The 27,015-nt window shown below is 36.1% G+C and overlaps 1 protein-coding gene across 5 annotated transcripts in view; it reads right to left on the bottom strand.

The window, feature by feature from the left end:
• The window catches only part of pam (peptidylglycine alpha-amidating monooxygenase), a 95,963-nt gene that overhangs the window by 47,386 nt on the left and 21,562 nt on the right, over positions 1-27,015 (bottom strand). For 4 of the 5 annotated variants that reach the window (XM_041233205.1, XM_041233241.1, XM_041233216.1 and 1 more), the window contains exons 2-8: positions 16,761-17,294; positions 15,679-15,799; positions 11,416-11,470; positions 10,057-10,144; positions 4,203-4,294; positions 3,824-3,907; positions 605-653 (exon numbers count right to left, since the gene is read on the bottom strand). In XM_041233205.1, the coding sequence (XP_041089139.1) occupies positions 605-653; positions 3,824-3,907; positions 4,203-4,294; positions 10,057-10,144; positions 11,416-11,470; positions 15,679-15,799; positions 16,761-16,852 (581 nt within the window). In that variant the 5' untranslated portion in view covers positions 16,853-17,294. Of the gene's footprint in view, positions 1-604; positions 654-3,823; positions 3,908-4,202; positions 4,295-10,056; positions 10,145-11,415; positions 11,471-15,678; positions 15,800-16,760; positions 17,295-25,359; positions 25,495-27,015 lie in introns of those variants that run through there. The other variant, XM_041233233.1, reaches the window with a different exon arrangement.

Genomic DNA, 27,015 nt, shown 5'->3' with positions numbered 1-27,015 from the left:
ATAAAACAACGTATCATTATACACTACTAGTGTACAGTACAGTTAATGATGACTTATCTTGTTCATAGGTACAAAAAAAATGGAGCAAGAACAGTGATTTTTTTAAACTAAAAACACTGTTTTCATAAAGGGCATCTTTACTGTTTAAAAATCAGATGTAATGCTCAACTTGCTTTTATTGACATCTCTGCATTTTACCCATATTACACAGAAGTACTACTCAGGACACTAAGGTGGTGTGCCTTATCCATAATGCCTCTAGCACACCTATGGTAATGAGACAGTTGTCTCAGTATATTTTATCAAATGACACATATTAAAAGCACGTATGCTATCCACACTTTCTACACTAGCCCTCAGTGTGAAGCATTTTGCAGTCACAATCAGTCTCGCTCCATACAACATCACATGGCATCAGCCTATAAACAATACAGTGGGTTTGAAAGTGCAGTATTTACTTTGTATCCAATAGCAAAGAAAGTGATCATTCTACTATATCATTGCATTTATTGGAGAAGAAAACAGGTCTTTCATAAATATCTCCTTTTGTCCTTTACTGTAAATTGTGGTGTACAATGATGAGGACTCCTCAGGAAATACTTACGGTTTAGACGTCATTTTAAGAGAAACTCCTGAACAGTCCTTGTGGTTATCTGAAAATAAAAATCAATATTATTATGGTAATGACAGACACAATACTGTTTAATGTTCTAATATGTAGAACAATGGCAAATGTGAGCTCACCAATTCACAACATTTATTCTCAATTTCCAAAAAATGCAGGAATATAAAGCGTTTTACAGTACACATTACTCAAAATACAATACACTTTGGAGAATGATAACAATCTGGCCTGTCAAAAAAGCCTATTTTCTTGTATAAAAGACTAAAGTATGAAACCACGTGCAAATAGTCTAAATGATCATACATATTGAATGAAAATAGTAGATCTAAACAATTAAAATAAGTAATTTTTTTTTTTTAATTATAATAAAAAATAACATTATTATTATTAGTTTATTTAGCAGACGCCTTTATCCAAGGCAACTTACAGAGACTAGGGTGTGTGAACTATGCATCAACTGCCGAGTCACTTACAACAGCGTCTCACCCAAAAGACAGAGGACAAGGTGACACAGTGGGTCAGTGAGGATTTGAACCGGGGGATCTCCTAGTTACAAGCCCTTTTCTTTAACCACTGGACCACACAGCCTATGGCGTATTTATAAAGAAAGGGAACCTGATTAATACAATATGACCAATGTTCTTACTTGAGATTTGCACTATTTATTTTTTATTCAGCTTGGAAAGCTTTACTCAGGCTCTCCATGGGATTTTGTGACTCATTGGATTGACCGTATCACATGAAGCTTTTCACCTGAAGCTCCATATCATTTACAAATAACAAACCTTTGTATTATTATTTTATATTAATATATTAATCTGTATTTAACATCTCATCCACAGGATGAAGCACAAGGAGGTGAAGTGACTTGTTCAGGGTCACACAGAGAGTCATTCAATGGAAGAGGTGGGATTTGAACCTGTGACTTTGTGGTTACAAGCCCTGGACTTTAACCACTGGACCACACTGCCTCCTGAGCAGACATGTGTGAAATGGGCAAACAGACATGAAATTAGTTCTGGTGGTCTCACCCAGATGTCCACAACCAAAAAACCTCAAAACACAATTTCCATAACCAAATAGACACTGAGGCAGACTTTTGAAAAGACCAACGATTAGTCAGCAGAGCAGGCCTTCTTGCTCCCGAGAGGGTACTCCCCTCCACCACCTCCCAAGGGCAGGACCGTAGCTTATTGGCAGGACCAGTAAGAGAACTTTGTGCCAGTGGTGTACCTGCTTTGTGGATAAATAAAGGGTTTCTGCCCCCAGTGCTGTCAATTAAAAAATAAAATAAAACACTAAAGCATGCAAGATGCATACTAATTCTGTTCTCATCTAATAACCTATTACCTAGCAGCCCTGTTCTTCACCAGGCTGCCAGTACTGACTGAGCTTTGTTAATTATGTTAGAGGGAAGATCTTCTTGCTAAAGTCACTACAGTAGCTGTAATGCAAGTCTTCTGGGACTGATGTCAAGTACAGTATATATTAATAAAAAGTTAATCTGGTTAAAAAGTTCAAGCACAGGCATGAAGCCCTTTTCGTCCTCTTAATACCCAGATGCTCCGTGCTAATGTGATAGGGATTTGTGATTGTGATTAAATCAGTGTTGGTAAATCAATGAGGTTATCCATCTCAAGCACGACACTCAGCAGGAGGCATATCGCTTGTGCATCATTTTGGAACATTTTGTCCAGGTGACCTAATTATGTGTTTTTCTTATGCTGTGATCCAAACAATTGTGAGAGTGTTTTTGCCCTTCAGGATCTGACAGATTTTTTGTTTTGTGTCATGTCTTTACTCATCATTACACATTAACATTTGGTGAGAAAAGACTGTGCTCACTATGTATGCATGTGTTTCAGTCTTTGCTAAACAGCATGGAGTGGACTAAATGGTCACTCATTCCATAGGATTTGCCAAATCAACAATGTCAGATTGCTAACACACTGCATCCAACTTATCAATTAGAAAAACAGTGACAGTACTCCAAGATAATGTTACAAAAAGATACCTGTATAAGTATAATTGAAATAAGTAATAAATACAGGAATATCTGGTTTGCCTGGTAGCTCTTGATCCAAACTATAGTGTCATAGTATCTGATCCAGGAATTCAAGTCACTCTCTTCAAGGGAAGATGCAGCTACCCAGCATGCCTACTTTTCTTGTCTATCAGCAATGTGTCTGTGGGTCTGATAATAATGGAGTCTACGTGCACCGGTACATGCCGGACTAAACTTTCCAATATGTTTACTCAAATCACAGCATGATACTTTTCTTGATTTCTGTGGCTGTGCTGCCAAGAATAAAACCAGTTTTATAACATGAACATGTCAGCCCTGTTTACTAACTCACAAAGATGTATCAGTACAATCAAATCTCCACAAGGTTCACATACTGTATAACATGGCGCACCCAACAAGGTTACTTTTATAAATGCTTTTTAACAAGCAGAGACACTCAATTATCCAACTCCTCAGACGACACACATTTTGAAATACGGTGTACTGGATAATTGAGGTTTCTCTGAATTTACCACAGGCTGGATAATGGTGACATGATGTTAGTGTGGGTTATCCAGTGTTCAGAATAATCATGTGACAGTTGTATGTTTTTGTTTGCCTATCCCATTCATACAGGTATTAGCATTATTGCTCCCCCACCCACACACCCACATTCACCTCAACAGCAAATTCCCTACCACTTCACCTGATTTCCTGTTAACTTCAACAACAGAATTTAGAATTAGTAGTTCTCTATTTTCTTTCATTCAGTGACATTACAAGGACACAACGCAAGTGGCAGCCAGCACTTGAGATGACAATTAAAACATACTGGACTAGCAAGACAAGGCTACTGCTGTTAAGTCAACAGTAAGAGCTGATTGAGCTGGGAAAACGAGTGTCCACTCCTGCAGAGTTCCAGACTCAAGTGTACACTTTATGAATACAGAATCAACTGCAGCCTCACATCTTTATTCATCCAGTTCCCTTGATCTTTATGCTTTCATTTCAAACATAGCCTATGACACCGTTTAGATATGAAATCGCCAGCACAAATATACCCAAAAAACAAAAACATGAATGTTATTCAATTGGAACAGGAATTCTGTATGAAATAAAAGCAACCGTTAAGTAAAAAAAAAAACCCACCACATTTCTGTGTATGCAGAAACAGGCATTCTAAGAGATCTTACCCCGAAATGCTGCAACATCTCCATAGTGAATCTGAAGCACAAAATGTGTAATTCCAGCATCACTGCCAACTTTAAATCCAACTCCTAAGAGTGAGGGAAAAAAATAATAAGCATTTCAATAAAACTGAACAGTGCCTTGCTTTCTTATTCTAAACATTTGGGGATTGATTAATTTAAAAAAAAGGTTGTTTAAATGTCTCATTTACAAAAAATAGCATCCTACAGCTACTCAGAATCTCATTTTATTTGAAGCAAATGGAATGGACACCTTGTGGAACACTACCTTATTAACATGCAAGCTGATAATTAGAAAATAAAAGACAGCATCACATGAGCATAACGTATATGAAACATGATTTAAATTAAATCATTTGGATACCTCTGGGTAACTTTGTCGGTGGAGCGTTCCTCGCCCAAGCATACAAAATGTTAGCTGTATCTTGGCAGGTTCCTTGTACACCACCACAGTCCCTATTGAGGAATACAGATTTGAGATCTGAAGAATGGCATCAACAGATAGTCCACATTGTTTTTGGTAATGGCAATGAATAAATGCAGACTGTTAACCACCATTATAGAATCAGTATAGCATAATATGGTCAAGACCTAAAACACCAGTTTGAGACGTAGTTTGGATGAGCTGAAAACAGAAATGCAGTTTAGGCTTGTGACACACACAATATTAACAACCTTACTATGGTTAACTTGCTATATGAAGCTGCAATCTCTTTTCCTAATGAAGATAACCTAGCCATTATAAATCTTCAAAAGAAGCACAAAAGATCAATTGGGTAACGCAAACTACACCTCAATTCAAAAACTTGCATAACCATGTCTGTTTGTTGCTGACAAGAAAAAAAAGTATACATTTATACATGTAAAACAGTGGATACACAATGGAACAAGACAGTAGATGTCTTCAGTGTGTAATAGCTTTAAGAGCTTCAAAAACTGTGTACAGATTGCAATAGCTAAATGGTTTAATGACGAAACCTATAGAAATATGCTACTTCGGGTGGCACAGAGGTTTTGCTAAACCATATAGAGAATTCAACCTGAATTTTCACAATGTTCAAAAAAAAAAAAAAAAAAAAAAAAAAAAAAAAAAAAAAAGGCTTCATAAGGACATTTAAATGTAATTCTAAAAACGACACTGAAACAGGTTGCAGATAACACTTTGCCAGTCCACACTTCTGTCAAAACAAAAAAACCCAAATTATAAATAAATAAATAAATATAAACACAACAAATTATAACATTGCCAATGATTTGACCAAGCAGCCTTCATCCGGAACTTTATTAGGAATAAATGGTAGTAAAATGGATTTGATCTTCAATCTATTCTTATGATGTTGCACCTCTACTTGCATCAATTGTGAACAATATTGGGATATTTGGGAGATTAATCCCAGAGGACTTTACTACCAGAACAATGGAATACTACAGTAAGGTACTGTACATATCTACAGTAGGTCAGTAGCTGCCCCTAACTACTTAATGTTTGCTCTATTTGATACCAAAGATACCAGCCAGTTCAGCATGGCACAGACTGAAACACTAATCCATTATGTCCCTTTCAGCCTAGATATTTAAATCCTAATGCAAACTAAGTATTTAGTTTGCAATTTAAACATGCATAATTATTCAGTGACGCACCACTAAATTCTAACAGAGTTTAATGTTGTCACATTATTTACAGGCAGCTTTTCCCAGAGACACAGGCTAACATGGTACCACAGTATTCATCTCTCAGCCATACCTGCATTGGATTATTCACTGCATGGTTAGGAGAACTGCAGCAATCTGAGTAAATATTTAAAATGTATTATCCTTGTCACAACTAACAGTTGTTTACTAATCCTTTGCATATTGCTGGCAAGGAATGAAACAGGGCACACTGCCTTACCTCCACTGGCAATTAATTCATGGCAAACTGGCTTGAAAACTGTGCCACAGCAAGGCTACAATTCATTATTATGTGAAAACTTAAAACCCTGGACTCAACCATTTTATCGAATCATGAAAGTTAGTGTATGGATGATGTAATGGATATGCACATAAACAGAATAGGAAGAAAAATTAAAGTATTTGTGTGGGCAAACAAATGACATTTAAAAAAAAGAAAAGTTTCCTAGCAAAGCAGCGCATGTAAAACAAAACACATCTATGAAGCAGAACATAACAAGGTAAGACTTCTCTAAAAAAGTTAAAATAAAGCAATCATTTTAAATGAATTGTGCAATTACAGATTATGAAGGACAAGTAGCCCTTTAACAAACAGTATTTAGGAATAATGCTGCAGTTCCTACAGTACTACATCTAACATAATTGCAATAGTTACAGTAATTGCTCCTTTGAAACCAATTAATCATAGCATGTAAGCAATCAATTAATCACTTAAATGTAAATTTACATGAGTATCAACTCTAGTTTTACAATAATGTGATTTGTATATATATATATATATATATATATATATATATATATATATATATATATATATATATATATATATATATGATAAATTAATACATTTAAGCTAACTTGTGTGATGTATCAATTCATCTTTTCATCAATGAGTAAAACATTATTTGCAAATAAGTTAATTTGACTTTCAAACAAATGGGATCTTCTGTCATAGCTGTAGCATAGCAGCACTGTAACAAAACAACAAGCGACATCTCAAATGCACTCTGCATGTCATTATCAAGGCTACTAAAGTTTTTATATTTTGAATTTGATGTATTCCTCAGGATAACCTTGATTGCTCTGACTGATTTCTGGTGTTAAAAATAATATCAACAAAAAATATCAACATTTTGTTAATTAAAGGTTGTTAGGAGTCTCAAACCTACTAGACATTTAAAAGGGATTACTAACAAATAAATATTAAAGCAATAAAAAACAAAAAAAAGCGATATATTTAGTTTGTCGTACAACGGCATCCTTATCAGTTGAACAAATCTGCAGAAGGGACAGAAGCCATATACCGTATGCCCTATACCTGCTGTGCCATCGCCCCACACTGTTTATTTGTAGAATGATCCCTTTGTCTGTTTCATCACAAGGGTTGGACACTGAATAAAGTAAATATCTCCCTGGGGTCAACACAGGAGAATCCTGCTCTTTCAAAAGACTGCATAGGTTGCTATGGTAATGTGCACGTTTATTAGTGCTAGCTTGATAAAGGTTTTCTGCAGTGAAGTGAGACAACAGTGCGCCAACACACATTAATTCTCTTATCTACAACAGCATATTGTGCAACAAAAAGAACCACTACATTTGCATTTATTTTCTGAATTGTGCAAAACTGTATTGACTTTGGTTTTCCATTAAATTTGTATTGGATTTTGCTCATGAAAAGGGTGTGTCTAGCATTCTATGGTTTAATTATTCTAGAAATTAATAATAATAATAATAATAATAATAATAATAATAATAATAATAATAATAAAAATATGCTTTAGATTATACACATTTTCTACAAGAAATACATTCTACATTATGGATTATTCCACAATTTAAAAGAGACATTATTGTATTCAACCCTTAAGCTTATACAGGACAAATATACCATGGATATAATTAAGAGATCTTACTGATCCTCAATCTCTACATATTTCAATGTGCTAAAGTTGATAGTATTAATAGTGTTCTTATATTTTTGTTACATCTACAATCCTTCTAAGTGGTTTCTTCTCATGACTTGGTCTGCTGCGTTGTTTGTTCCGTCAGTTTCAAATGCATGTCCTCTGTAGACAAAAAAGTGATGTTCTTCTAAAGCTCACACGATTTCCTTTCGGTTGCAAGGTCAAGCAGAGAATTCTGCGAATACCTTAATGGCAGGACAGCACACACACACACATATGAAACAGGAACAACAAAATAAAACACGAAAAATTAAAATGTGGCAAATTGGACCCACTGGCATCCTGATTAATTAACAGAAGAGAGTCCTATTAAAAAGCTATTAAAATCAAATTTTCATGCCTCTTGCTCTTTTATTATTCCAAAAATGTAACTATTACATATTATAAGAAGATTAAACCAAAGGGGTTATATTAATCAAATGTTTAATTACAGTATGCTTCACTTAAAGCTTAAAATGTCCCATAATCATGTAGTTTTATTATAAAATACGATTCACAAGTGACTTACTTATCTACAAAATTATACAGTGGCACTGGAACAATTTTTAAAGTGGGGGTGCTGAAAGCCATTGAACAAAACTGCAACCGCTGTACATGATGGAAGCCATGCAAAACCAGCACCCTTAGTTCCAGCGCCCTTGAAATGATATTTACTGCCTGCAAGTTGACATAAAAATAGACAATTATAAAAAATAAATATAATAAACAAAAAATAAATAAATCGAGTGGTTGGTTATTTATTCTGAAGTTATTTATTCAGGATTTGTCTAGAGATGCACCCAACAGCAGCAGTATGACATGTTACAGCTAAAGACAGACAACAACAAAAAAAAGCAAAATCAGGTACTGTATACAGGCAAGGGAATTGACATTAACAAAAAAAACGGAATCCTTTAAAAGGCAAAATTCTCAATCCCCTAAAATCAGAGGCAAGTACCTACATCCCTAAAACCATGGTCTGTTTTAGCAGGGACAAGGAAATCAGACAAGGAAGATGTAGTCATGGAGTTTCCACTTCTGAACAAAAATCTTTAGATCCAACGCATTACTAAGGAAAAGCCGGCTAGTAGTGGTATGTCTACATTGGACTTCTGATAATACAGGTAGTCAAGAATGCATTAGAAGCGAGAGTCTGACTCCAGACAGTAGGCTTTGTCATAACATAAGGTTGCTGCATAATTGAATATCAGCATGATACTTAAGACAAATGCAGATTAAGTAGTGACTAAATGTGCTAAAACCATACAAATTGTTAATATACAAATCACAGTGATTATTGTATGCTATGCTGTAGCAGTGCATGTTTATTCTTCCAGTCTTTCTCGCATAGTAGTTTTAGCTGAAGGAACAAAAGTTTTCTCTTTCAAAGATGTACCACCATTCGGCCACTAAGTGAAACTGGCAAGTCTCTGCCACTATTTGTAGCACTAGGATGATAGCCAGCTTTGTTGTAGCACAGGGATGAAAACTATAATTTTAACAAATGAAAATGTAAATACAATACAATTTGAAGTGCAACCAAAGGCATTTGGGGAAAACATTTAATGTTCTATTCTACAGTACTTCAATGTAGTGCACTATCAAAACAAAATTAATCATTAGCAAGACACATGATTACTAGTCATGCATCTTTGAAACTGAACCAGACAGAAATGCCATTATCATTCCTTAATTGATAACAAGAGATTCTTAAAAGGCATTACCACCAAGTCCCAGTGAAAACCTAATGCGAGATTAAATTGTTAATCTTGTTCCAGAGGATTTGGCAGGACTCTATGGATTAAAACTAACCTTACTGAAGCAAAGAAAATAAATATTTCATTTTCATAAAAAGAGCTGTTTACTTTAAATAGAATCATAGAATAATTTCTCAAGCACAATACGTCTTTTATTAAAAACTACTGCTCTATCCTATGAGGAATAATTAATGGAAATAAATATATTTTCGAGATCTGGTGTTCAACAATGTTATTAAAGGACATCTTAATATAAGCCTGCATTTTTGCAACACATAGATACAGATATAGAGATAGCTACATGCACACACTATACTGTACACACTACATACTGTACATGGACACAACATTTTCCACATTTTATAAACTCATGAGCTGAGAACGCTGCTTCACATTTTAAAAACACAGATATCTTGCACAGCAGGGCCTTTGAGAAGCTGCTGCTATCCATCTAATGTGCCTTGTTTTAGAATGCCCTTTATAAATTCACTTGTTACTGATACTGTGAAGTCATTTAAATGTATCGGCTTTAAATCATCGTTCCCTTCATGGTTTCGAGTGTCCAGCTAATGTTAAAACTTCGCCAAGCAGGTTCAGCATCAACTCTTTGTAAATTAAAGCATATTAGGAATTTAAAATCCCCCAAACAGCAACAAACTAGTAATGGTACATTTCCTCCTCAAAGTGTGCCAATACAATTATAACCATCAAAGCTGTCAGTTAATTTAACCTTTTTCAGGGTTACTCTTTTTTATTCATTATAAAAATAAATTATGGCTAATTATGGCCAATGCTTAGCTTCAGGAAAAGGAGGAAGACTGAATTGTTCCTATATCTAAATCCTTACCAGTAATTATCAGTGGAAAAGGGAGATCTGCAACCATAGAGTAACATGTGATGAACAGTATTCATGCTGGCGTGAGGCTGGAAGTCAACTGCAAGATAAAAAATAAAATAGTATTTTAAATTAAAATGGGAACAATTACATTTCTAATCACATTTTTACGTATTTTGTAGTAGATTAACAAGTTTTAATAATTTTGTTTATAAGTAAAAACAATAGGTTTTGTTATTACTGGCACTTTATTGTCATTAGATCACACAATTGCTACCAAAGTCGCTGGCTGCATAAAACACCACAACTAAATACAGTCAAACTGTAATTACCTCAACCTGTGATGACACTGTATTCATGATCATTCTGTTGTAATAATTAGTTAGAAAGAGGCTTGGTGTCAAATCACTAGTTTAGCGTTTACACATTGGCAAGCCAGGTGGAATAAAGAAAAAGTATGATGCTGACAGCACATTTATTGGCCGAGTTGCTTCAGTCAATCTCAATTTTTAAGAATGTCTGTGGCACATCCTTCAGCTATCGATAAAGCTCAACTGCCAAAGCTAAACTATATCACTGCATGTGCCTCTTCAGTAGGTCACATTTAATTTATAGCTACTGGCATTTTGAAATGCCCCCTTGTAAGTATTTACAGAATGTAATTAAAATATACATGTAGCTTAAGCCTGCAAATCACATTATGCTTTGTGGCTTTGTGTACATGAAAAAAAGTTTAATTGCTGTCAAATGCAAACAGTAGTTCATGCATTGATAAGCTTTAGATAGGTTAAACTGGTTACTAGTACCTGAAACACTTGATTATTAGCAGCAAGAAACAGTTTCAATTTGCCATAATCTTTTGTCCCAGAAAATAAAAATTCACTTATTTTGCTACCTATGCACTGCATAATAGAATTTCAGCATACTGTGCTTCCTTTCATGAGTTGGTATTGCCCCAATATAATTTCTGGCGCTTTCATTTTCTTGTCATCTTTAAAAATGCTTACATATACACATTTGTTTTAAATGAGGACAGGTTCAATTTTGTAAGCTCACTACTTACTGTTAATACAAAAAGGATATACAGTACAGACTAAAGCCAACATGTACATAAACAGACCATCTAACAGAAGACGATTAAGTATCTCACCTCGGACAGAAAGCCAACAGCATACAAAAAGGATAAACTGGGTTATGGCTGCCACAGGCATTGGCATGCAGCTCTAACTGCATTCACACTGTGCACAGAACTGCGTTTGCTGCTTTTTCTCAGTAGCCTTTAAGAAATCCAAAGCAGCACAAAATACCATTTGTTAATAGCAATCTTTATTTGGTTGGTTGGGTGGTTGTTTTTTTCATACAAGCACTTACCTATATACGTGTCCTCTCTCGGTGCTCTAACTGATATGCAGAAGTAGCTGTCAGACTGCAAAAAAGAAAAAGAATCAAACTAAAAACTATTTTGATATAAAATTATATTAAATTTCTAGGATAGGTTAATGCCTGAATCTATCTCATTTTCAAAACATCTGGGATAAAACTTGTAAATTAAAAAGGCATGATGGAAGACCTATTAAAACCATAATAATGTACTGGTTTTGTCCTCCAGAATCACTGTAACAAATTAAGTTGCGATTCTGTCAGCGATGGGTATTGAGCTGTCAGGACATAATAAACTCTATTCAATACCCAACAAACAACTGCATTTGTATGGCTACCATGTGTCACATAAAGCATATATCCCTTCTAACCTACCAACAGAACTATAAATGGGAGTCAATTCAGGTAGTCAGCAGGCCTGTATACTAGATATATGAAGACGGTCCAAGCTCTCTTTCTATTGCCCAGATAATACATCTGTAAATCACAAAGCCTGACCTTAAAGCCACAGAGCTACAATACAGTATAATGTGATCTCATTTAAAGTACTAAGGCAAAAGATGAAACCCAGTACCTCTGATAAACATGACGTCTGTCCTTGGAACATTTCATCCACTGTATGTATTACAAACTCACTTTGACTGCGGAACTTAACACCATGCCTGTGCATCTCATAGCATCAGAACCTGAACCAAAAAAATATTTAAGAAATTTGAAAGATAGCAAGTTATCGGATTATTCGGAAGAACTTAGAAGAATCAAGTGGGACATCGTAAGACTAAGCGAAGTAGGACGAAAAGATGGAGGCCTACTAGGACTCAAGGGTGGACATCTCTTCTACCGAGGCACTACAGATGGACGAACAGGAGGCGTTGGATTCATTGTCCACAAGTGAATCAAGAATAATGTAGTAGAGACAGAGTGCGTCAGAGGTCCGCAAGACAAGACTTTCAAGTAAGTATGAACTTCAGGCCATCCAAGTGCACCAAGAACAAGCTATTCGGATGAAAAAGTTGAAGATTTTTATGTAGTAGTACAAGAACTACAAGGAAATGGGAAGAGCCACTATAATTTCATCATCGGTGACTTCAGCGCCATAACGGGAGCCCAGCAAGACGATAATTCGTTCTGCAAATTTTGACATGGCGACAGGAACAAGAGGGGTGACAGACTAGTCGAATTTGCAGAGAACAAGAACTTATTCATCATGAACACCTACTTCCAGAAGAAACTCATCAAGAAAATGGACATAGAGAGGACCCAACAGAGTGAAGACTGAAATTGACTACATACTCACTAACAAGAAGCACACCATACAAGATGTCTCAGTACTAAGCAATTTTAACACAGGAAGTGACCACAGACTTGTACGATGCAAAATACACCTAAACACAGCCTGGGGGGAGCAAACTCATGATGACGAAATCCATCACAATCAATGTAGAAATGCTCCAGAAGCAAAACCTGGTGTTTCAACTGGAAATGAAGAATAGATTCAGCGTTCACGATCTACAAAAAGGTGAAGCAATCGAGGTAAACAAAATCTATGAGGAAGTGACGCAAGTAATTGCAGAAACAGCAAAAAACATCCCTGGAACACAGAGTACAAAATGAGAAGAGAAGATCACACAAGAGACAAAAGAACTCGTGAAGAAAAGAAGGGAAATGAAACAAACAGCAGCTCTGAAGTCAAAGATTGAATACATTGTGCTCTGCAAGACAGTAAGAAAGTACAATACTGAGGATACTGTCATCAAGAACTGCAAATTGATTTTGAAAAGTCTCAAACTTTTACAGCAAATTGAAAAGAGCAACGTAACAGATGATGAAGACAAGATGGAAAAAACGTAATCCGAGGAAGAAGTTCCAGATGTTATACTGGAAGAAGTGAAACATTCTATCAAACATATGAAGAAAGGAAAGGCACCCAGAGAAGAAGGCATAACGACTGACATCATGAAAGAAGGAGGTGAACAGCTGACAAAAATATTACTGCATATTTTTATAGATTGTATTAAGCAAAAGAAAGTGAAAATGACTGGAACAATTATCGGGGGTACTTTACATGAGATAGGAGATAAAAAAGACTTCATATAATCTACAAAATTTTTACCAAGACACTCACCAACAGATTTTAAGATTAATTTGACTTAACAATAAAACGAGCAAGCAAGATTCAGGAGTTGATTTAGCACAATGGATCATCTTCAAGTTGTATGGCAAGTGATTCAAACCAGCAACAAGTACAAACTACCACTTTGCTTGGGATTCATCGACTATGAAAAAGCCTTTGACTCTGTTTACACAAGATCTGTATTAAGCTCTCTGAAAAAACAAGGAAATGAGCAAATGTACAGAGACTTGATCAACATCATATACAAGAATGCAACATCTACACTAAGACTCCATAAAAACAGCAACAAAAATCAAGATTACAAAAAAGGAGTTCGTCAAGGAGATACAATTTCCCCATTTTTCACATTTATTTTTGTTTGTCCTATATACGCCCACAAGGACATTTAAGCATATATATGACATGAGTTGAATTACAATTAATGAAATCACAAATCTTATGACCAGAATGTTGATGGTTGAAGAATTTTGTATTATTTATATTTATAATTTAGAAATTAACAAATCAAAAAAATGCATCTCAGTTTGACTAAATTCCACTGTGAATTTTAAAGTAGGATATGTATAATTTATATAATCTGTGATCAAAAACAAAAAATCAGTCTCAGAACCAATACCCCATGTACAAAAGTTTGCAGAATTTGGGTCAAAAGACGAGCCTATTGCTGTACCTTGGATTTGCAGACGGTATTTATTATTAAATAAAAAATTATTTGATTTTAAAATAAATGTAGTTAATTCTAATAATAAAATTCATGGGTAAATCACTTTGTCTATTTTCAAAATAAAACAACAGTGCCGTCAATTGCCCCTCATGCAGTACATTGGTATAGTTTCTACATCGAAAAAACTAGAAAAGAGTTCAGAGGAACTATGTGCTGGGAAAGCACCCTGATCACATCATCTCGGGTATCTGTTTAATAAGAAGGTAAATCTCTTACAATACCTTTAACAGAATAGTCTACAAACAGGCTTAGTGGTTCAGAAATTGAACTGTTACCTGAAACTGTAGGTCATCCTGGAGGTTGTAAAGGATTCTTATGTATTTTTGGCAACATGTAAAATACCGGTGTCATGTGGAATTCAACCTTTCAAAATTCTAATTGGTTTTGTGTGATCAGTTTGCTTTCCAGCGCTTTTTTCGAAAATCCTTTTTTTTTTAATCGTGAACCCTGATCTCCCTATAAGGGTTCATAAAAACTTATAGAACTTCACAAACCTAATGCTCAGAATTTTGAATGACAACAGAACCTCCTTTATCTGCTGATTTCATTACTATGTTACTATTTTCTTTGAACTCTTTAATAGCTCTCCTTTCTAGCTGTTTAGGAACTGAATGCTTTTTTTTAACATCGTTGTTATATCACTTTCTATGGATTTACTAAAGGTACTCAACGTAGGGTTTAACGTACCTACAGATAGATAGATAGATAGATAGATAGATAGATAGATAGATAGATAGATAATTTATTTTATTTTTTTACTACTAATATAAATTACAAAAGATCATAATTAAAAACATTTAACGTTTTAAATTTCAATTTTGCTTATGCCTTTCAGCCAAGATTATCTGTACAGCATGTGGAAGTTTTATCTTTTACCTATTAAATATTGCAACAGAAATCTGTCTCTACCTGTTCATTTTCCCATCAAAACAATGAACCCTATCTGCAACAATGAGTCATCTCTGACTACTGAACTGAAAAAAAAAACAAAAAACAAGCGATACACTTCCTACTGCTGCAGCCTCCATAAGACTCAATAATCAACAACACGCTCATCACTTCAATGTCTCTCACCTGGGTTGGGGAAAAATTATTAGCCAGATGCAAGATGATTTACAAGCTACAGTTTGTTTTTCTGCTGTCCACCAATGCTCTCTACTCTAATAGAGCTGATCTCTTTAAATGTAAGTTGCAAAGGTAATCTGTTTTTTTTTAAATATATCATTTACTTTGATATTCCTTAACAAACGCAACTTGTAAAATAAAATCCCGATATGATAAGGACTCTCTCTTAACTTCTAAAACGATTATGAAATTGTAACCACTAACAACCACTGGAAAGAATCTACTGTTTGAAACAACCTGTAATGTCTTATTGATTCGTTTTGGTACCTACCGCCTCAGGAGTAACCCCTGGCATCCCAATATTAATAGTAAAATTCTGAGCATCAGCAGAAGCAGCCGACCGTCTGGTTCTTGCGCATTCATTGGAGGGAGGCCAGTAATTCTCTTGATATCTGTGTTTAAGAAAATGCAGGGTTTGTCAGTTGTCAGTAGCTTTTGGTAACATGCAATAAGTGGAGCAGCTACTCTGAATATAAAGGGATCATTTAATCATTGCTTCAACATGAGGCACTGCAGGTAAAGTAGCAACCTGTTACAGATTCTAAACACATCTGAGAAGGCAGTATATATGATTAACAGTAACTGAATACTGAAAACAAAATGTACAGCACGGGAACTGCCTATTGCTTCATAAGAGTATAATATTACAGTATAAAAAGCACAATGCACGCAGTTAAAATACAGTGTGTGTTAAATAAGACATACAAGAACAAGAATGCATTATTCAGCAGATGCAAAGGGTGTTTGTGGATATACAATGACACGGGGAGGAGCCCATTGTGAACACAACAGGATGCTCACAACAGGATTCTCTCTAAAGAAAACACTTTCAAATCAAAATGAAACTACAGCCCCTTTGTAGGCAGATCCCTGTGGGGCACCTAAGCATTACAGCTGGTTACGTTTCGATTTTGTTCTTTTAATTTCACTTAACACAGCAAAACATTTACTGCAGGGTATTCGAGATTATAAACACACTGCATGCATCCAAGACAATTTGTGAAAGAAATAATTGGTCAAACAACTGCATAAAAGTTGATACATAACCAGCTCTCTGCTTGGGTCTGATATGAGATATAAGCTGCTTTAAGTTTAATCAATTTAAAACACATAACTACTTTACAATTGAAATGTGTTATTATAGACAACATCAATAATATTCAAACGTACATTGTAACCACTTTTAATACAACTCTAGACCCAGAAAACACTCTGAATTAGTTTCTCCTCCAGTACTACTGTATTAAAATAAAAAAGAAAAAAGAAATAAAAACCTGCATTTCTATACCTTTGCACTGTAAGCATGCACTTCAAGAACATTCACTATGTTTAAATATAGACATTGTAACCCACCTTTTAAAAACAGACAGTGGGCTTCTGGATCCCAAACAGTTGCCTTGAAAAATTAAAGCGAGTAACACAATGGTGCAAATGAGGGACCCCATGTCCACTCTGCTGCTGTTGGCCTGATCAGTGGAATAAGAACGGGCAGTGGAGCTCTAAAACCAGCTGTGGACGACTGAGACAAAATAGGAGCAGCAGCGGCGGCAGCATCAATTCAGCACTGGGTCATCATCGGCACTCTGTAGCACTTGTCAGTCCATGCGTCTGAGAAAAGGGGTTGTGCTGGAAATCAAGGGGATAGATTGGCTCTTCTGTTTGAATCTTTTTTAACAAGGTTCTCTTCTCTTGCTACACATGCACGCACTTGCACTCCCACGCTTTATTCCTGGTGTCTGGTAAAAGGGAAGCGATACAAAAAAGTGACAGTGCTGTCTGTTCTCCTCCCCCAGAGGTTCTTTCCTGCTTTCAAGCAAAATTCTGCAGGTTATCACTCCAGCACGCTGGGTAGCATCTCACAGCAGAGCATCAGCCTTCATTCTGAACCTGTGAAAACAGAAGCAGATAATGGATGACTGACATATTACAGCATTAGCCCTCAGCAAATCCCTGTTGGGCTCTTTATTACATTAGGATTTTGATAAGCTGTAGCCCAGCCCATGTGCTGAGAATGAGTCTGCTCTGTGGAATAAAGGTCTGGCAAGAGATTTTTTCTTTTCTTTCATTAAAAATACATAAAAACAGTCTATACTTGTATGCACTGCATGTCGCCAGTTATTCAGCGCTCTGCTTCAGTGACATGCAAATTGAAGGGTAGAAAGGTTACCTCAGAGACAAACACAATAATCCAAACAGAGATAAAGCTTTTCACAGCAAAGAGGATTCCCAAACAAATGCACCCAGTCGTTCACCGTCAGGACAGAAATATGTGCCCACATGATCGAACGACTGTACAGTTCACTGCAGCTCTAAAGTAGTCCTGGACACAATTAACGGGAGTGAACAGCATTCACTCAGTCATTCTCAAGGAAAACTCCTTTGTACTGCGGAGCAGAGAGAGGAACTGGCCTCTGCTGTGGGAGGCGGCACTAGAATTTTATAAAGTATTAAAAAAAAAAAAAAAAAAAACTAATTCTTCGTTCTTGCAAGCACCGTCATAATAGAAGGGGGGGGGGGGGGGGGGGGATGGGGAGTGCGTGCTCTCAATCTAGTTGATGCTCTCCAAGCAAACTTTTTTTTATTTTATTTTATCATGCAAATTTCCAAAATGATAATTATGACCGTTAAAAAGACAAAGGCCTAAAATCCCTCCTCGTCGTAGTAAGGCTTTTGACAAACAATTCTGGATGTGCCACTGATGACCTCCAATCTGCTTACCCTCACCTCCACAGTACATCTGTTCCGAGACCAATTTTTTGTACTTTCAGACCATATATATTATATATATATATATATATATATATATATATATATATATATATATATATATATATATATATATATATATATATAATATATTTTTTTTTTTTTTTTAAAGTGGAAAAAACAGCAAATGAAAGGACTTGGCTGTCACTAATGATCTAGTAGCATCTTGTGTAAAGAACACTGGGAGTTGCTTTGTTTCTAACCCTACTGCCTTTTCACTCTGCGGGGAGCTTGTTGTATGGGAAAAATCACAAGAAGCTGATGCCTCTCAGTACAGTAGAACTCCATACAGCACTGGAAGACAACGATCATTACAAACAGGGTTTAAAAGGAGCAACATTTTTAACGATGGACTGAAACTGAAGAATGATGGGGATGGTTCAAAGTGTATAACTGGCTGGCTTTATTTGAATGTGCTGTAGGGCAACTGCCTGATAACTGATGTGACATTTAATGTTAGATGCATATAATTCTGTATCCTGTAAATGCATGCCTAGAATGTTACAATTTTTACAGTACTGCAAGTAATATAAAGCAAATCAATCAAGTAAATACAAAAACAGAGTAATTATCCAAAATGAGAATTACATTACTAAATAGGCACAAAGCTTATACCAACAGGTCTATGGTTTTACAGTATTACCAAATCTCCTGATTCTAAAGTATAGGTAAAGCCAATAATCTTTGTTGTAACTACTGTAATACTGTATACTAGGGATGAGCCGGTATAACACTACCACAGTATGACAACCGCCAAAAACAAACAAAAAAATACCTTTATCACAGTGGACAGTACATCGTGCAAGTTATAACATGAAGGCTTAGAAAAAAATTAAAAATGCTACTGTAAAATGACTTCAATTAGTGTAATTCACAAAATTAAGACTATCAGTTATATTTATTTACAGAGAGTTGTTTATTTTTGGCACAGGGTAACTAAAATACATATAGCAACACCACCAAAAATATATTTTAATACGAAGATGTATACTATATATGTGCAATGCACAACTAAGCTTACAATGTTATAGTTAAAAAAAAAAATAAATTCCTTCACATACCGAAAAAAGTTGGAATGCTGTAAACAACGAGAACATGTAGGCTGTATCACTGCAGTGGCTTGTCTCAGCTACTGAGACAATGAATCTTGTATTCTGTGTCGTTGACAGTTTCCTTCAATACCATTATCAAAATACAGTATAATCAGTTCATAAAAAGATCTTCCTCAGACACTTTGCTAAGGCTGCAAGTATCATCACTTTATGTAGAAGCACGTTTGCAATAGAAAATGCAAAGGCATGATCATGATGGTGATTGACAGCGAGGTAGAAGTGGATGGAATGTTCAAGTGCGAGGCTGGCTGAGAAATCGTAGCAGTACCGAGACAATATTTTGTACAATAAAAACATGTTCAAATGGAAATGGCCTTTCCCTTCATTTGGTTCATGCAGTAGGAACATAAACATAGATAGCGTTAACCGTTGTATACCGTAATCATGGTAACAGTGGTGCAGAATAACAAGAACTACCCAAACCACAAAACCAGCAGGACCACTCACCCCTTTTGGCAGGGCAGGGGCCTTGCACATGAAGCGTGGGTTTTGTGTCTTCAGATTATAAATATTGTGTAAAAATGTGTGCATATTTATTGTGCAATTATTATACATAATGAATGAAGCACCTGCCGCCCCTGGGAGAGCCTGCCTGCTGTGTGTGATTGACAGCTGTGGATAATCAGCAGGTAGGTGTGTTCCAGGGGGGTGCTCATTCACCTCAGGGCTGCTGCAAAGCAAAAGCTGTCCACCTGAAGATCGTCCACGCTACCCGGACGCAGAGTCCGAAATACCTTTCTGAAATCCTATGATCGCCCTGATGGTGAACCAGGATTGGAGTCAAAAGAAGCCAAACGGCCGACGACTGGGGTTTGTGTCTATGCAAGTAAAGATTAGCTCAGGGATGGTAGATCCCCATGAAGTATAGCGAGATGTGCAAGAGGGACCTCCAGGAATTAGGCAGTAGCACACGTGGTTTTCATGGCACCTTTTGTTTTACAATTTTTGTACCGTGTCTTTATTTTGCTTTAAGCACATTCCCCTGTATGTCCTCAGTGTGCTACCATTGCTGGTAGTGTCACGTGAGCTGCTGTCTGTCTGTAAATCAAACTTGCACGCCTGCGGGGCGTGTCAACTTCAACCTCCGTCTCAATCTCCTACCTGTCACTCAGCAGCGAATGCACACACCCACACCCTTACTGTATACTTTAAATCAACAAGTCTGGTATTTTAAATGAAAGAAAGTAACATTATTTCTGGCTTGCAGTTGAAGCATGAAGAGTTCCTTTTTACAGCAGTGCAGTCCAATACTTCCTCTTGCTAGTATTAGGTTACATTAAAACACATTTCAACAGCACAGCAAACCAGTCAATGAATCAGGGGCAACATTAAACACATTCTTCTAAAGATTGTAACCTTGTTCATGCAACAGACCTAACTCTCCCTGGCATTCATACAAGTCCAAAGTTAGAAGTGATGATTTCTATTCATGTGTTTTCACTTAATAAGATTTATTTATCAAAGTCAAGCACAACATTGGCATGGATAGACACTTGTGCACAGATATGGTAAGCTTCAGGATGGATAATGTGGGAATATTATTGGCCTGCAAGTGTAGCTTCATACTACAGTAATGTCCTTTTGACTTGGCCCACACTTGCTTGTCATATTGCACTTCCATTACACTTCCTTATTGGTTTGAAAGGATACTTCCTTCAATTGGGACTGACTGCACAAACTCAGTTCTCAGAGGAAGTGAAAAGGTCATTCCACATCAAAAGGACTACCTCACCATCTCAGATTATTTTGATAAGACATTCGTTATGAATGTACCTGGAAGTGTTTCAGGAAGACTCACAAAATATTAGCTCTCAACTCTCATTATTTTTTAAGTTATAGGCCAATATTTTTCCAGTCTTACACAAAGCATTGCTTTATGACATATTACTGCAAGTGTGTACAGCATCTGCTATCCCTTCTGAGTTCTGGTGGTGCTGCAGGGATACAATTTCTGGTCTGATGTCCAGAGTGCTCATAACTCCGTAACCCTGCAAAGCTAATATTGCAGTCTTTGTTGTCGTTAGATGACCTGGAGAAACTACAGAGAAGGCAATAACTAGAGTGGTTCATTAGTTCTCACAAATACAATATGGCATTTCTATTACAGTAGGTAATACAGTATGTTGACACATATAATAGTCTGTGTGTGTAGCAAGTATTAAGAATATATATCTTGAATACTTTAAAAAGATCTGACTTCCCAAAACGTAGACCCTTTTCAGAGCCCATTTTTGCCACAGACCTATTCATTTGAAGTAAGGATGCAAGTCAGTTGAAAAAAAAATTTAAAAAGTATTTGTGCAGCCAAGGGAACGGGACATACCATTATCACACACACGTTGTTTTATTAACTGTGCCAAAGGCGCCGTTTACATGCACAAGTCATGACAGTTTTCCTCACAACGTGTTTGCCGTACTTTTCAGGAAATGCGTTGCTATGCAGTGCTGATTTAGGAAAAAAAAAAAACATCCATACCAATGTAGATTACTCAGTTCATAGTCATTTAAGGGAGGGGATATTTAAATGTCTGTGTCTGCTTATTAAGTAGGAAAAGAACAACTCTGAATATCGTGAGGAGAGCTTCATGCGTTGCCATGAAGATAAAAACATTTAACAAGAGAAATTAATTCACATGTTATCCGCACATTCGGAATTATGCAGCGCATTAGCTACTTGTTTGTCTGGTTACCTTTCCAAACACACACACACACACACACACAATTATATAAAATATAATTTCTATTATGTACAAGTTTTACTACTAAGAATTTATATTTGTGTGTGTGTGTTTGTGGAACATCTAAAAGTGAAATTTCATTAACATTAGAACCTCCTTTTACAATACTTGTTTTTATTTTGAATATAACCTACAATATTTATTTTTTTACATATACAAGTCTGTTATCTCTACTGGACCTGGCAGCCATCAGTTCCTTCATTTTGTACAAGAAATTCACTGGGGAAAATATCAGTAGGAGAGATTTTATTTTGAAGCCAGCATACTAGTGCTTTATATATAGCAAGTTAGAAAATAAAGCCTTTTATGTTTAATTGTTCATTTAAATACGGTGTTTCGGCTGTGAAGATGCTTGCTACGATATGCTTTAATAAAACTTTTCAGTTGTATCCGATAGTTTGTCTTTCATTTTAAACCTTTGTGGTCCTATGGATGTTGATAAACACTGAAGCAGCCACTTTACAAGTTAAAAAAAAATAAAAAAATCAAGCGATGGTGATTTACTTTTCTTTGTTTATGTAAAGAACTACTTTAATAATTTACCTCTGTTGATTTATTTTACCATCTACTGAAGATACTATAGTAAATCAACAGACGTAAATAAACCAGCATTCTACATGTGGTGTCTGGGTTTGAATCTGGCATGAAGTCACAAGTGGAATTAGTTTGTTGGTCTCCACTTACTGTAGCCCTCAGTGGACAGTAATAAAGCATGGTAAGTACAGTATGACTACTGTAGATTCAGAGAGGCCAAGGAGTGGATGGCCATGGGAAACAAACCTTCTCCATCACCCCTCAGGGCTTGAAGCATCCTTGCAGGGAAAGTTCACAATCAGTTACAAACATTTCTTGTAGTGTTTCACATACTGCAGTACAATTTGCTGCATATTAGTACTGGGACAAATATTCAAAATTACTTTTTTTTTTTTTAAGGCAAAAAAAAAAAAAGCTGTGTCCATCAGAAATTACTTTACCTTTATTAGATACAGATATAGTAGCGGAGGCAGGATTTATTCGGCTGGAGTCACTGCCCCCTTTTCCATGTTTATGTGAAGTGCTTATTAAAGTTAAAAACTAATATTACTTTGTGAAAATGTGTCGATGGCCCCTTTGCTTAGTGTGATGACACAACAATGGCAGGGATGATTAAACACTGTCTTCTATTTTGTTTGTACCATTTTTTTTTTTTTTTTAAACCGTAACTACTGTATTGCATTCTTTGTTTTGTAGTTACTTTACAAGCGAAAAGTAAGGCCTTTCTTCTGGGATATTTTTCAACTCTAATGCAGTGTTGCATATAATGGCTTTGATAACCTTTTGAAAATGAACTTATATCCAAACATGAAAAGTTCATGCTCGTCCTAGCACTACTGCACATGAAAATGTGGAATGCCGTTCCCATTAATGTCCCTGTTTACTGTACCGAACATGCAACTGTGGTAGTACACTGAATACTGAGAATGAGTAATTGGCACACATGAACACTGAATATATACCAATATCTGTCACACCGTCTTCATGGAGAATTCCACTATTATGCTTTTTCCTTCAAAAGGGCAATTTAGTATACCCCACATCTAACAAATGTGTCCTACTCATTTGAAATATGTCAAATCAGACTGTATGCAGAATATTCAGTCCAATATGTATTTTATGTTCTACATAAGTAATATTTATCAGAATGTAAAAATGTATGTAAACCTGCTGACATAAAACAAAAAAAAAAAAAAAAATCTAATTCATTATGAATATCAATATCAGTTTGTACCAATCAGATAAAAGGTTAATTCACGACCCACCCCCCCCCAATTTCCATTTATTAACAAAAAAACAGCAGACTCCTCTAGGGACAATTCCATAGTACATGCAACAATTAGCCTGCTAAGCCATGACAAATGTCATTAAAATATATTTCAGTTCACACAAGGTCCACGTGTATCTTGCAGCAATTAAAATAGATTATTCTCTGCAACTCTTTCTATCCTAACAAAACATTAAATCAGGTCAAAACAATAATACTGGACGTTGCCCCTTTTTTACTTTATAAATAGTATCTTGGTTTTAGAGAGCAGATGGTTATTAATTAGTTACTCTATTCATCAGAGCAAAGTCTCAACAGCAGAGCCCAAGGAACTGAATGCCAACTTGCCAATGTATATGTTATTATTAATAGGAGAAAATCTAAGAATCCTAGAGGGATTTAATTTACAGATCTTTGCAGAATTTTAGTACCAATGATTCAAAGTGTAAACTTGACTGGTGCTTCTGTGAACAAAAACAAAACATTCCCTGGGGCACAACGGAAGGAATCCAAAGGCATCTCTGATGTCTGTGTACAGTGTGTGAAAAATCAGGTGTTATAAAAGTGGAAAATACTGCATGAGCTGAAAAAGAAATGCATTAATATGATGAGCCATTCGATACAGGGGTTTATTTTAAGGAGCTGAAATGTATAAATTCCTGAATCTCATTCTACTGTTCTTTATATGTGATTTCACTAATGATGTGCCTACCATTTATGTCAAGTCAAAATTATATCTGGAGTTCAATATAATACCTGCTCACTATAAAATATTCCATAAACATTTGATTTGAGTCAGCAAGCCTCTAAGACTGTGCTGTCAAATGTTCCTCTGACACTAAAATGAAAGCTGCAATAACTAAAATCATTAGTGAACAACCAACTATTACATCTGTATGGTTTTAATTCAAGTCCCTTGCTGATTCTACTCTGTTGCTATAATGGCCAGAGACCAATATAATACACTGACTGAGTAACAAAGCTTCCTTTGGTACAGCTTCTGTATTATCTTTTTTTGTTGTTTATTTCATACCATAAAAACACAATATTGCTCCTTACAATAAAAAAAAAAAAGTACTTTACTTGTGGTTTTACAGTATCAAGATCAAAATATACTTCACTTCGCCTGGCAATTACAAGTGATATTCAGAGACACAGCATGTGTTTGTGGTGATCATGCAACTTATGATATATGGAGTAGTATAGAGCATACAAAGTATGGATGGAGGTCAATTGGGAGCTCTTATCAGCATAGCCTGTAGTGTCTGAAATCACTAGAACGCTATTTTTCAGTAAAGTGACTGGATGGGTGTGGCAGCATTTGTCCCTCAAAGGGAATGTATTGCAGTTAAATTGGGAAAAAGTCATTAATTTCTACTTGCCAATGGCAACTGTGGACCTAGGACAATGGTGTACAGTATTCTCTCTGCTAATAGCAAGGTTTACAGCTACAGTTTTGGGTGTTTGGGAAATACAACATTAAGACCTATCAAAATGCAGTAAACTGGGGTTTCCCCGAGTTAAAGCAAAGTCACCTGGTGTGCAGAGTGAGTCATACGGCGCATGTTCGCTGCTGGCTGTGTGGAGTCACTAGCCTTCGCTGGGGAAGGCTGCATGGCATGGTTTCTGGCACTCCCATGGGTTAGGGACGCAAACCAACAAGGACAGCTTCATCGCATAGTGCTACAGCAAACTAGCCAGGTACCCAGTGAGCTCAGAACAGACGCCTGCAGGGCTGGCCTTTGTCCACCAGATGCCTGTAGCTCACCGACATCTGCTCTCGAGCTTCTGGGTGTAAAAGAGGAAGCCGGCTTGGTCACGGGATCGGAGGATGCCCGCTGAACCTTCAAATCTCCAGAGCTGTGTGGGGAACTGCTGCAGTGAGAAGTAAATAATAGTAATAATAATAATAATAATAAATTGGACATTCCAAATTATATGTGTGCAATAAGGCCCAACAAGTTGGCCGTATACATCAACTATACGGACGCCTCCAGCATGTGAGAAGACTGTATATTATTCGACCGTATACGAACACCCTGAAGGACCTTATTGTATTTATAATCCAGGTCAAACAGTGGATTTGAAAAATATATATATATATATATAAATATCCTTATGCCAATAAAGTAGTCCAATTTATAACTTTGAACTACACACTAAGTTAAGTAAACTAATTTAAATTGAAAACAGGCAAAAGTAAATATCTTTATTTTTGATCTAGTGTACATTGCCATTTACTCTCTCAGTGCAAGACACTGTTTCAGCAGAAGTGATGGAAGGAATAAAAATAAATTCAACTACGCCTCGGATTTCAATCATTTAAGGTCTGTGTCGGAGTGGGGTGGATAACGTGCAGACATGTCTATATGTGGCTTTCTGTACCATTTACAAACTGCTAAAAACACATTTGAAGTGACGATGTCGGGGTGAGTATGTATATCGACATATTCCCCAGTCTTGTTTTCATTTCGACTGCGTTTTAGTCTAGATGGGACTAATGTAGGTTGAAATGTTATATTCTCCTTTGGAATTTCTTACATTTCAATACCTTAGTATTTTATAAAGATGTTCAATTTCCACAGTTGAGACCATTTGTTTTTTGTTTCATGGCTAGCAGAACTTAATTCTGTGAGGCAGCGCAGTGATTTTGAATATGTGACAAGGCTCCAACTGTCCATATCCATCCAATATACAGACAGCTGGAACCTTGCATGACCAATCACATTGCTTGTTTCACGTTCCATTGCCAGACCTGGATTATAGAGAGGCACACACACACACACACACATCAGCCATGACCAAAATTTCTGTAGCATTTTAGGATTGAGACAATTAAATTTAAACCCAACAACAACCACACACTCTATGAACATAATTTAGATATTTTATTTAACATCATGTGATCAAAAATATTAAAAAATGATATCGCAAAAATGTCTACTGGAAATCACAATAGTATTTCCTGCTAGATTTTGAAATCTTTGTCTATTTTCAATAAGTATATGGAAAATTACAAAGCAGTATGCAATTCAATATGTTCACATAACATTATTCAACAGGTTTCATTCATTATGAAGCAAAATCTGTTAATTCTATAGGACAATGCAAAACTCTTGGCCATAGTTGTATACCGGAAGGAAAACGGTTCGATGTTCAATAAATAGATGTACTGTGCTGTAGGGAGCATT

The sequence above is a fragment of the Polyodon spathula genome, chromosome 2 (genome assembly GCF_017654505.1).
Source record: "Polyodon spathula isolate WHYD16114869_AA chromosome 2, ASM1765450v1, whole genome shotgun sequence".
In the NCBI taxonomy this organism is placed as follows: Eukaryota; Metazoa; Chordata; class Actinopteri; order Acipenseriformes; family Polyodontidae; genus Polyodon; species Polyodon spathula.
Note: the sequence above shows the minus strand (reverse complement) of the source record. Positions and strands in the feature narration are given on the sequence as shown.